General features: G+C 37.9%; 1 protein-coding gene across 1 annotated transcript; it reads left to right on the top strand.

The window, feature by feature from the left end:
* The first annotated feature begins 4,242 nt into the window (after positions 1-4,242).
* Positions 4,243-10,459, top strand: LOC124116707. Its single transcript, XM_046478147.2, has 3 exons — positions 4,243-4,568; positions 5,879-6,021; positions 9,316-10,459. Exons 1-3 carry the CDS (start codon positions 4,443-4,445, stop codon positions 10,319-10,321), a joined length of 1,275 nt encoding a protein of 424 aa, XP_046334103.2. The 5' UTR covers positions 4,243-4,442; the 3' UTR covers positions 10,322-10,459.
* Positions 10,460-12,562: the final 2,103 nt, after the last annotated feature.

Genomic DNA, 12,562 nt, shown 5'->3' with positions numbered 1-12,562 from the left:
TACAAAGGCTGGTGTTTTGATGAAGTTTGGAGGGTTGTGTAGTTCCTTTATTTATATAATAATGATATAGTATGTATCAGGCCACATCCAGCTGGAAAAAGTCGATGCAATAACCCATCTTCCAGAGGCAAGTGAGTTAACGAACTAGGTTGGAGTTCCTGGGCTCGATCATAGCGCCACCAGTGGCTATTATGAGTTATGTCCCTTCTGTGTCTCTCTTATGGACCAATCAGATTCCACCTCTCGTATCACTTGCATTGGCTTCAAACAAAATTGCGGCGCCCATTCAAGACAATCTGATTGATAATCAAGATCTATATGGTGATAAAACGGGTCTCACTTCACGAAGTGCATCAAATCACGAGAGCACCTTGATTAAAAACATGAAAAGATTTGAAATATATGCGTTGACAACGATTTGGCGATGCTTTGCAAATCCTGTAATCGACCAAAATCTGCATCATTGTTTATCAACAGGATTTTGATTTCGTTGCGCCACCAGTGGCTATTATGAGTTATGTCCCTTCTGTGTCTCTCTTATGGACCAATCAGATTCCACCTCTCGTATCACTTGCATTGGCTTCAAACAAAATTGCGGCGCCCATTCAAGACAATCTGATTGATAATCAAGATCTATATGGTGATAAAACGGGTCTCACTTCACGAAGTGCATCAAATCACGAGAGCACCTTGATTAAAAACATGAAAAGATTTGAAATATATGCGTTGACAACGATTTGGCGATGCTTTGCAAATCCTGTAATCGACCAAAATCTGCATCATTGTTTATCAACAGGATTTTGATTTCGTTGCGCGATTTTGATTGGACTATGCACAGACTCGTTAGTCCAGCCCAAATGTAACTCCATAATAACAGCCTGGTTCAGCAAGGGTGGAACGGGACTTTTATAGTCAGTTATCTCTCTTGCCTCGAGAAGATGGCAATAACCTTTCTCGTGCACAAAGAACAGCCATCAATAGTCTCAAAATAACTCTGAAATTGTGATCAAGAAAGCTGACAAAGGATCAGCAGTTGTTATTCTCACCACCACTGATTACATAACAGAGGCTACACGTCAACTCAGTGACGCTAATTTAAAAAACAAACAAACTATGATCCCACCATGGATTTTGCTAACAAAATCACACAACTTCTCACCAAGATCTTCACCAAAGAAGACGGGATCGGGTGGTCAGGCTCGGTGACTTGGTTGATGCATGTTATAGGTCCCACTTGCGTGGATCGATGCTCATGTTGTCAATCACTGGATTGTTACGTCCAGACTCGATTATTTACAGACCGCCGTCATATAGCTGGAATATTGCTGAGTGCGGCGTTAAACATCAAACCAAAATCACCAAAGAAGAAATCACATATAAAATATTCAATGGACTGTTACGCAAGAACCCAAACTAGGTCGGTTCTACCTTCTGCCTATAATCCATAAAAGCCTAACACCTGGGAAAGTGCCAAGCCGCCCCATCATAAGCGGAAATGGCACCACCACTGAACTGATTAGCAGCTTCATTGATGAACACATAAAAGAGTTCGTTAAAAGTTATCACAGCCACATCAGGGACATCACCCACTTTATCAAGACCCTAGGCTACTTCAACCTCCCATCAAAAAGCTACATCATCCTTGTCACAGTGGACGTCACATTCCTTTACACCAATAAACCAAGAAGAGAAGGCCATCGTTCGGTAGCCCAGGCTATTAGACGATTCAAACCAAACTGGTCTATCAGCCCCACTAGTTTACTATCTTTACTACGACGTCCTACGTAAGAAAACTTCATTTCTAACAATGAACACTTTGTACAAATAGGAGGCACAGTCAATGGCACTAAACTAGCCCCATCCTACGCTAACATATTCATGGGAGAACTAGAAGAAAAACTCCACAGTAACAATCTAGTCAAGTATTATCTTAGAAGAGGATACCCTAAGAAAATCCTCATGGATAATAAACTGAGAGCAAATGCTAAAGAAAGAACAGACCTCTTGACATAAAAACAGACACCCTCCAAAGACACTAAACCAGTGATCTTTATTACAGATTACAACCCCACTGCACTCAACGTCAGCTCCATGATTAAAAACTCTTGGCACCTACTTAAGAGGTCAGATACCTGCACAGACACGTCCCGAGTCCCACACATCACAGCATATACAAAGAACCACACACTTAGAGACATCCTCGTGAAAGCAACAATTACATACCCACCACTCAAACCACAAATCAGTGACCGAACTGTCCCCATCCTAGATTACAAATGTCACAATCACGTAAAATCTGCATGAATATAAAGTCCGTTAACACATTCAGTAGCCATATAACAGGCAAAATATACAAATGCAAAATGCATTTCACCTGTAAAAGTAGAAACATAATCTATTTACTAAACTGCTCCAAATGTGTGAAACAATACGTAGGAGAAACGAAACGGAACGACACTTCTGCATAAGACTCAAAGAACACTTTGCCGATATCAACCACCAAAGGGAAAAACCTGTCACCAAACACTTTAATTCTATGGGACACTCCACCAGAGACCTACACTATCAAATCATAACAACAGCTAAAGACGGACACTGAGTCAGACCAGAGCACGGCTTGACGCCGACCCACTGAGCTTTAACATGTTAAATGGATTTTTTATATGAAAACTATCCACCCGCAAGGCTTGAACGACAAGATCTAATCCTGGAACTCCCCCCATCCCAAACCATTTACATTTCATTCAGATGAGGGAACCTATTCCAATTGCCTGGCAAGGGATTTAAGTGAAAGACCAGTTCCACCCTTGACGAACGAGACTGGAATTAAGGAGTTTTACTTTTGCTGGACTAACAAGTCTATGCATAGTTCAATCAAAATCGCGTAACGAAATCAACATCCGGTTCGAAAACTGCCGTGCAGATTTCGGTCGATTGCAGAATTTGCAATGCATGTATACCCTCAACAGATATTTTCATAACCTTTTCATGTTTTTAATCAAGGTGCTCGTGTGATTTGATGCACTTCGCGAAGTAAGACCCGTTTATTACAATACAGATCTTGATTATCGGTCAGATCGTCTTGACTGGGTGCCGCCATTTTGTTTGAAACAAATGCAAGTTATATTAGAGGTGGAATCTGATTGGTTAATAGGAGGGACATAGAAGGGACATAACTCGTACTAACTACAGGCGCTACTACTGCCACGATCGAGCCCAGAAATTCCAGCCCAGTTCGGCAAGGGTGGAAACTGGACTTTTGTAATTACAGTCAGTTAACTCCCTTGCCTCGGGAAGATGTTGCCTGCAGAGCAGCACCCATCACTAATGCTTGCACTGACACTGAGTGCACCACAGACTCCATTGACAGTGATTGCAGTCAAGAGGTTAGTGTTTTCCGAGTGACTAATTTGTAAATACTTATACATTTGTATATCTACATATAATATTAGTGGATATTCAAATGATGCATGTCAAGTAGAAAACTATAATTTGGCCTGGACAAAACAAAACTCTGACCTGAAATATGGGCCAGAGTATTTAAGCCAAACTTGGTTTTTTACAATACCGGTTTAACAAATAGATCAAAAGTGATTGAGTTTGATTTTCTTTGATGTACAATACAGACTGTGATCTACAATACAGACTGCATTTTCTGTATTTGCAGACCTCTTGCCATCTTGAGAGTGCAGGAAACATGTTGAAGAGACGAAAGTCTTATGTACAAAACCTTGAGTTTAATTGATAAAAAAAACAACAACAAAAAACAGGAAAAATATTAACCTTTGAAGTGATCCTGATTTACTGTTTGGACAGCAAGTTGGTTTGGGAATAACGAGAGTAGAAAACCTGAGAAGAAGACAAGAACTCAAATCAATTCAAACCCTAATTATGAGTATCAGTTTGAAAATGAGGCAAAGCAATTTTATTGTCAAATACTTACCTTGCATGTTCAGTAAGTAATTTTGTCTTTTGATTTATTAGCAGTCTGTCTCACAGCCCGATTCACACATCTTTAAGTTTGGCAAGTCTAGATTCAATATCAATCCGAAAGTTCTTCAAGGCTCCTTTCATACTAAATGATTTACTACTTCTCATGAAAATAAACATGAAAGCAAAATAATTCAGAGATCAAGCTTTAGTCTAATTGATTAGTTATAAGTTACATAAATATTTGATTTATGAACATTTTCAAAGGTCAAAATATAGAAATTATGTAAATCTTCCATAGATAATGTATATATAAACTTGTCAATTTTGGTGAAAATAGAATGAAAAACTGTGCTGTAAAAATTAGTTGTGTTACACAACAATAACATGGATTCGCATGGCAAAATGAACTTGTGGAAAGACTTTTGTTCTCAGACTGTATACTCGTACATAATTTCTAAATGCATTATCGCAATGAATAATTTGTCATTCAAAGACAGAGACCTTTTGACATGACGGCCTTCCCGCCAATGCGCGAAATCATCAGCGCTTCGGCTTGTACTGCGCAGCCTGTCCGGAAGCGAGCGAAAACGTGTGTTCACTGCTGTCACCGCAGTCGCCTTATTTCCCATACAAAGGTAGGATTTCAAAATATATCTTTATGCTCACGCTTTTCGTAACATTGTCAACATTATGACTGTGATTTGTTGATGCGATCAAGCATATCGTTGTTATTTTATTCGATTAAATGGTCGCGCCTTGTTGTTGTTCGTGTGAGCAAAATGGCGAACATGTAAAAATCGGGAAAAGTGCAGATTTTGATTTTCAATAACGGCCATTAAATACAAATAAAAGTCCTTGTTTACCAAGTTGTGCTCAAAGCAGATAAACCAGAAAATGGTTTGGTGGTATCAATAAATCTGTGGCAGTCGCGCTATTTCTGATTTTGACTGCAGAAATGGTACTAAATCTGACTTTTCCCGAAATAATTACACCACAACACTTTATTTTCGCATGCTTTCATACTAATGTTTTCCTATAAGCGGTACTGAAATATATATGTTTACATTCGTCACGATTTCCTCTTTTGCATGGTACCACACATATTTTGCTATGATCGGTAATAATTTTTTTATGACTTTCGGCACTAACCCACATTTTTGTCATATATCATGCATATTCAGAGTTTAGTGTACCCTAAAGTAGACGATATGACATGCCTTTTGTCTGTGATTTTGGTCCGAATGTATTTTTTAAAACATTCTACATTCTATTTGTCTATTATGTATTAATATCAGAATATTTTTTAAAGATCCACATTAACTTTTTGACGATTTGTTCAGCCATTTCATTGTAAGTCTAACTTTTAAAACTATTACCGTATTCGACGTAATAAGCACCCAGGGCGCTCTCAAAATTAGAAATAGGGGGATCTTTATCATGTTTATAGAATATTATTTTGGTGAGAAAAAAACAGTTGAAAGATAAATTTCGTGGTTTATGCTGACAGGCTGAAATGTGTATGTACGACAGATATATTTTTATTCCAGAATTTAAATTCCCATAATTAAGGGTGCATATAACCATGATAACACACGAGAGCATATTATACGCGAAAACAAAGTCTTGTGTACATTGATCAATCGGAATGGGTGCCAATTGGGATTGTTCACTAGCCAATATATTAGCAAATATGGCCGTGGGCACTTATTAGAACAGGGCACTTATTATGTCGCATACGGTTACTTTTTTCACTTTAATGGGTCTCTTTAACCAAACCTGCTGAAGAAAACTTTAGATATTTGGGCAGCGATTATATTTTTATTTAGATATAGTATTTATTTAATTTTTGTTTTATTAAAATATTCTATATATCATGTATATAGTTTCATTTGTTTTCTTTGTATCTAATATATAGTTGAGTTTGAAATTATCATTTGTTTTGTAGATGCCAAGAAAAAAGAAGACTTGTATTGGTAGTCGTCGGAAAGGCTACTCCAAGAGAGGTCCGAGACAACAAGGTGTTAGTTCATCCTTTCTACTTGACCATAGCTATTCATCAGTTAAATCAACGGTGCTTGACGATTACAGGTAAGTCATACAGTTCTTTCAACTAGTGTTGCACACCAAAGTAGGGATATCACTGAGTATCACGATTAATGATATATCGGGAGTAATGGTATGTTGGTTATGTATCAATACAGATTTTTATATATCAAAGTACCCAGTACTGGCTGAAGAGCACATTTTTGCGCCTTGGACGCAAAAATATGAGTTCGAACCCACCTGCATAATATGTGTGGGTCTACTGCAGTGTCCAACCCAGAATTGAAAATCAAGGGGTGACTTGTCCCCCCATCATGTAGAAAATAGGGGGGATTTTGAAAAAGTAGGGGGGAATAACTGCTTTCTTCAAAAATGTCTTATTTTGTATTATGTACTGGAACATCATCATATAAAAGTGTAACAGCTCAGAATAAAGAACTGAAATGAATAACAATGCTTTGTGATTTTTTCTATCAGAAGTAATTACAGTGATTGTGGTTTCATCATTGTCTTTTTTAGAACATCTTTTTTGATTAAAAAAGTCTGTATTTTTTTTGTTTTTGCGCGACATTTTCACTATTCAAAAGATCGTCTGCAATGACAGTCGGTTCATATCGTGTGATTTCAGAAACGAAACTTAAACGAACTAAAATGCTCAAAAATATTTTCAGAACTATTCAAGATAGAATATTTATTGTCTTTTAACATCTTGTCAAAGGTTTTTGATTACTAAACAACAAAATACAACATAATTTTGATCAAAGTTTTGATACGCTTTCTACTAAAGTAAATTAAATTTCGTTTCCTATTCAAATCCTGTCGATAATTTATTCAGGAACCCAAGGGACGTAACTCGTAATCAAACTTCCGGTTATTATCGATCGGTCTTCGACAGTTGTCTACAATGTTTGCTGTGAACTGTCTTTCTTCGTTAATTGATTAAAGATTTAGTGAGTATTGAATCTAAAGGTAGGGATAAACAGCTGATAAAGTAAGTGACTGTGCAAGAAATTACTGTGCGCGACAGATCGCGCATTGAGTTTTTTATGAGGGGCGATTTGATTTTTTTTAGCGTGAATCGCGCAATCGCGCGGTCTGGGTTGGACACTGCTACTGGACGCAGTGACTGGATCATTATTAATTTCGGAATTTCATATCAAATGGCCACTGTTATTGTAAATCAAAGGCATACATCTTTGCGTAAAGGTATTTATTGCCAAACAAGACGGCGAAACATGTTGATTAATACTTCCGTTTGCTAAATCAAACCAGTTTCATTATCCTCTCCCTTACGACAAATGCCCAAACCGGTCTCTTGACCTATATCTTTTTCGGTTTTGCATTTTTTAATGTTGGCTATGGTCCGTAGGTTTGCTTCAGCCAATCAGGTGCCGCATATTCAGCTGCTCGGATACGTTCGTAATTCTTTTAGCTTGTTGATTGGCTGAAAGCATCACGACCTCGTGTCAAACTAAAAATAGCCAGGCACATCCGTGTGATCAAGTGACCGTGTTGGGTGGTACGCTATATTATCATGGTAGTTAATTTATAACAGATCGTAATGGCGCACGCTTACAAACTTATTAAATATGGCATATGCAAAATGTGTGTTGTTCTTTGCTCAACTTTTATGACACATAAATTAGGATTGACCGAAGCTCATTTTCTTTGCCTAGTTCGGTAAACAAAGTACCTGTCATTGGTGATTCTTACCGCACTAAGGCTGTGTGAATTATATGGTTTACATCACTTCCTGTTTTGTATTTTGCATAATCTGTATGCATACGACCGAGGTTGGGTCAAGGGACTTCGTCTAAACAAATGGGTTCTTTTCTAATCAATTGCGAATGGAGGTGGGGATAATATCACGTTAAAAACGTCCCAGAAACTTTCATAAAAAAGTTAACGTGTTTATACTTGCAAGTAACCATGACATAGCGCAACGAGTCCTGTATTCGATCATGCGATGAAATCTATTGTGCTAAGATTTGCATAAGTAAACAGTCGACAGGGTGTGTGGATCATGAGATTTACCGATACCACAATACTGTATATGATAAAGAATAAATGTGAACACTTGAATGTTAGCGTTGTTTTTATCTATGAATATTTAGTTATTCTACAACAGACTTATCCAGCTGTTTATAACTCATTCTTTGGTGAGTTACATTAAGAAATGCAAAACACCTTTTGCCAGAACAGTTATCAGTGTAACTGACATGTTAAAACATTTAAAGCCCCTGAAATATGTTGACTAGATTTATCAAGGAAATGCTGGATGCTGAACACACTCTTACAAAAATGTTTGATATGCCAGTTATGTCATGACTCATTGATGTAATTGTCACAGTTACGACATGAACTCACTACTCAGTACAGTAGCATCAGAACAGCGATTCAACTGGACTGAATCCACAAACTTCAAATCATTGGTAGATCCAGATGAAAACCTTCACAAATGTCTGTCCCAATGACCTTTTACCATTGGCTGATAACCCATGTACTGCCTTTTCATTTACTAAATTAGACATTAACATGGATAATTTTTTATTAATTAATTTTAATATTCATTAATATCAAATTTCTATTTTAGGGAATTGATTGTCCCTCAATAAACCTCTTGGTCATGAGAGCAGGATGTGTCCTGATGTGAACCTTTCTCTCACTTTGCCTGTTTGTTGATATTTTGCAGTTGCAAAAAGGTTTCTGATTTTTCACAACCACTGTGTTCTGTTGTTTATGTTATATTATAATGCTACAAATTGGACCCCTCCATTGTTTGGGGCCCCTAATTTTAAAATGAAGGGGTCCAAGTGACCCCAAGTAAATTTAAGCCAGAGCAGACACTGAGTACCTAAAATAAATAATTGATAAATATCAAAGCACATGAATTATTGACAAGAATGAAAACTTTCCTTATCCAAAGAATGTTTTATGTGATACTGTTCAGTACAATTCCATCGTGAGTTTTAGCAGGTCGACTTTTGTATGATTTTGTTTGGTTTGTTTGTTGTTTAACGCCGCACTCAGCAATATTCCAGCTATATGACAGCGTTCTGTAAATAATCGAGTCTGGACCAGACAATCCAGTGACTGATATCATGAGCATCATTCCGTGCAATTGGTCAGCGAGTCTGACATACGATCCCGTTAGTCGCCTCTTACGACAAGCATAGTTGTCTTTTATGGAAAGCATGGGTTGCTGAAGACCTATTCTACTCCTGATCTTCAGGGTTCAATTTTGTATGAAAGAGCCTTTATAATAACCAACTATTAAATATTTTTGGCAACCTTCACTCTGTTTAAATTTTTTTTACTAATGTCTATTTCTTTTTTCAGTTCAAGAGATGTGCTGTGGGATAAAGCATGGAAATCCTTCTTCACTGACATCTGTGATGAACCCATTGACATACCCTACGTGGGAGAAACAATGGATTCTGATGGTTGCTCGGCCAATGAATTCTTTGTCATTCTGGACAGAGTACACAAGTATCATCCTGATAATGACTTGGATAATTTTGTTGATGCCATACTGCAGTGCCGAAAGTACCAACTGTACTTATCATTGAAAGAGGAACTATTCAAGCATGCTGATGAGCTTGGCGAATTTACCATTTTGAGAAACAAGCGAGAGGAAGTGAACTTGGTGCAGTGTTATGATGGTGATGTTGCAGCGGTTCAGCTTTCAGTGGTCATTAAGCCATCTTATGAAGCAACAGTTTATGCTCATCGACATGATATTGGTCATGATCATGAATTGTGGATTGGTTTGCCAAAATACTTCTCAACTGTAAGAGATGTTAAGCAACTTTTGTCAAAACTGTCTACTTACCATGTTTGTTTGGGGAATTACGAGGACAGGTTTGCTCACTTGATACCATTTAGTGCAGGCGTTTGTAAAGGAGCTACTTCAACTATATCTGCATACCGAGAAGGAGACTTTGGTGCCAACATAGATGGAATAGCGTATAGTTCTACAATCCGTTCATTGATGTGTCAGTTTCTGATTTCACGGAGAGAGAGATGTGGTCCTTGCTGCAGATACAGAGCCACACTCCGAGCTAATGCCAGAAGAGAGAGTCTCTCCTCAAAAACCCCTAACCTAACTTCATTTACTCATACTACCCACAAGAACATGTCAAAGATGGAAGTCATCCAGAAGTATGAACTGATGAAAAGCAGCCGTAATTCCATTCTGTCTGAAATGGAGCGTTTGAAGAAAACAATCAGCCAGACAATTTCACAGAAAGGTCCTACGCTAAGTGTTTCGAGAGACTCAGAATTTCAGCAACTATTGAAGGACAACCAAGATGAAGTAGTGCACAATTATCCTGATCTACCTTGACATCTATTCAGGGACATTTTTAGGAGCAGCAAATGAAATACAACAAAATAAAAGACCAATCTCATTAAAATCATATCTTAGTTCTCGCTACCGCTAAGCAAAGATCTGAGGACATCCCATTACAGGTCACGTCAGACCGACCTTTCATCCGACCAATCAGAGCGTCGCTTACCAGGTTGGAATGTGACCAATGGAATGACCAATCAGAAGGCAGCTTTCTCGTGCTTTACGGCACTAATTTCAAATTGGCGACTATGCTTCAAAACATTTTTTGACAAATTCTTGATTACAAATTTGAAACCTGAACTAAAAAAAACGTTCTGGAATGGCTAATAGATGGTCTAGATTGTTAGGATTTAGTCGTCAAACCCGTAACTATCGTTCAGAATAACCAATGTTAAAGTTTTCGAGGTTGCATGATTAGAAATCACATTCCAATTGTCACTTTCATAATCTGGTAAGCGACGCTCTGATTGGTCGGATGAAAGGTCGTTTTGATGTGACCCCTGATGGGATGTCTTCAGATCTTTGTTTAGCGGTAGCGAGAACTAAGGTCTGATTTTAATGAGATTGAAAAAGACAAGTGTGCAATGCGATGGCATCCGACGGTAATCAGATGGTGTCCTTACATGCATAGTAGGAGTCAGAAGGCCTATGAAGTAGCTGGAAAATCTGGATTCTCGCTTTACCGAAATCATATGATTATTGACATGCCCTTCCAAGATCACTTGGCTTACATCCCATTTACATTTCACATAAGTTACTTCATCGATCACATGTTTACAGCCATATCCCACTGCTAGTCAACTTGATCTTCTGTCATAACATAATCAGCCAGCCCGTCTTGTACTTCCCTTGCATTGCTTGCATTTCTGTTCCCACCCTGCTGCAGCAGACCTCGGACCACACCTTGATCAATAGCTGCATCATTCCGAGTGTTATAGATGAGATCAGAGTAAGACAGTAATGTGAAGCAATCCTTGCCAAGACAACTGAACTGGCAACTCCTGGTGATACTGGTACAGATTTTTGAAATGTCCAGATTCTGCTGACCAGAATACCAAATGCATTTTCAGATACTCTCCTTGCCCTTGATAGCCTTAATTAAAGATTCTTTTCTCGTAAGATAAATCCCACAAGGCATAAGGCTTGATCAAGTGGGGCTCTAGTTGGAAGGCGTCATCCCCCTCAACAACACTAAGCACTAATCATGCTAATTCATGACGGCCCTCCAAGGTGGTGGGTTCCGGAATGTTTAAGGTGTTATGCGCTAGTGCAAGGGAAAGCTCAGAATTAGCATTAACAGCTGCATAATTATCATAATCTGACTCTTGCTTAATTCATTGAATCATTTAAAGTACAAAATTGAGAACATAAGAAAGAGACAAGAACTGAAATTTTGGCATTGATTTTTGAATATGTCTAAAAATGAGGCTTTAATATTTGATTATTTGCAGCATGTGATAAATGCTTTATGACATGTCTATTATTGAGTATATTCTTTGGAAGTCTGTTGAGTCTTTCACAGAAATGAGTCTATTATTATTATTATTGTTTTACAATGTTAATATAATTATTTCCCCAAAATTTTCTGTACCATTACATGATATTGTCACATATTATACAGGGTTAGAAACTAACAGTTTTCGGCCACTAGTCCTTATAATGATAACATATAGCAAAACCCTTAAAAAGGGCAAATTTCTACTAGTCCTTATGATACCTTTAACATTGGGCAGTTTGGCAAGGCCTATAGGACTAGTGCCAATTTCTAACGCTGAATTATTTACTTCAGAACATTTCACATTTAGGAGATAATAACAATGATCTAATCACAATTCTGTGGATCAAGCTAAATTGAGTGTGATGTCTCCTTTATTATTTCAGGAGAATATTCAGCTGATGAATGTTTGATGTATTAAAGGGTACAGAAATCAGGTGTAGATTCAACTAAAGGGTACAGAAATCAGCTGTAGATTCAACTAAAGAGATACCGGGGTCAGCTGTAGATTTCTCATTAGAGATACTTCTGTTCTTATTGTCTACACTTGTTTCCTGTGTAAATGGGAGGGTGTTAGACTGTGAACATATATGGTACCCAGGATATTACTGCATTTCTTTGTGTATACAATGCACACTCGTGTATAATGTCCACCCCCCAGAGTTCAACTCTTGGGAAATATTATGTTATGTCATGCACAGTCAAACACTACATCATATCACTTCAGCCGAAGGAACAGG

The sequence above is a fragment of the Haliotis rufescens genome, unplaced genomic scaffold (genome assembly GCF_023055435.1).
Source record: "Haliotis rufescens isolate VD_foot unplaced genomic scaffold, xgHalRufe1.0.p SCAF_2, whole genome shotgun sequence".
Taxonomy (NCBI): Eukaryota; Metazoa; Mollusca; class Gastropoda; order Lepetellida; family Haliotidae; genus Haliotis; species Haliotis rufescens.
Note: the sequence above shows the minus strand (reverse complement) of the source record. Positions and strands in the feature narration are given on the sequence as shown.

Bases quoted from the DNA above. Each gene is read 5' to 3' on its own strand.
- LOC124116707 (XM_046478147.2), top strand. From the start codon at position 4,443: ATGACGGCCTTCCCGCCAATGCGCGAAATCATCAGCGCTTCGGCTTGT. The intron at 4,569-5,878 runs GTAGGATTTCAA...TTTGTTTTGTAG, and splicing joins GCCTTATTTCCCATACAAAG to ATGCCAAGAAAAAAGAAGAC. The intron at 6,022-9,315 runs GTAAGTCATACA...TTCTTTTTTCAG, and splicing joins ACGGTGCTTGACGATTACAG to TTCAAGAGATGTGCTGTGGG.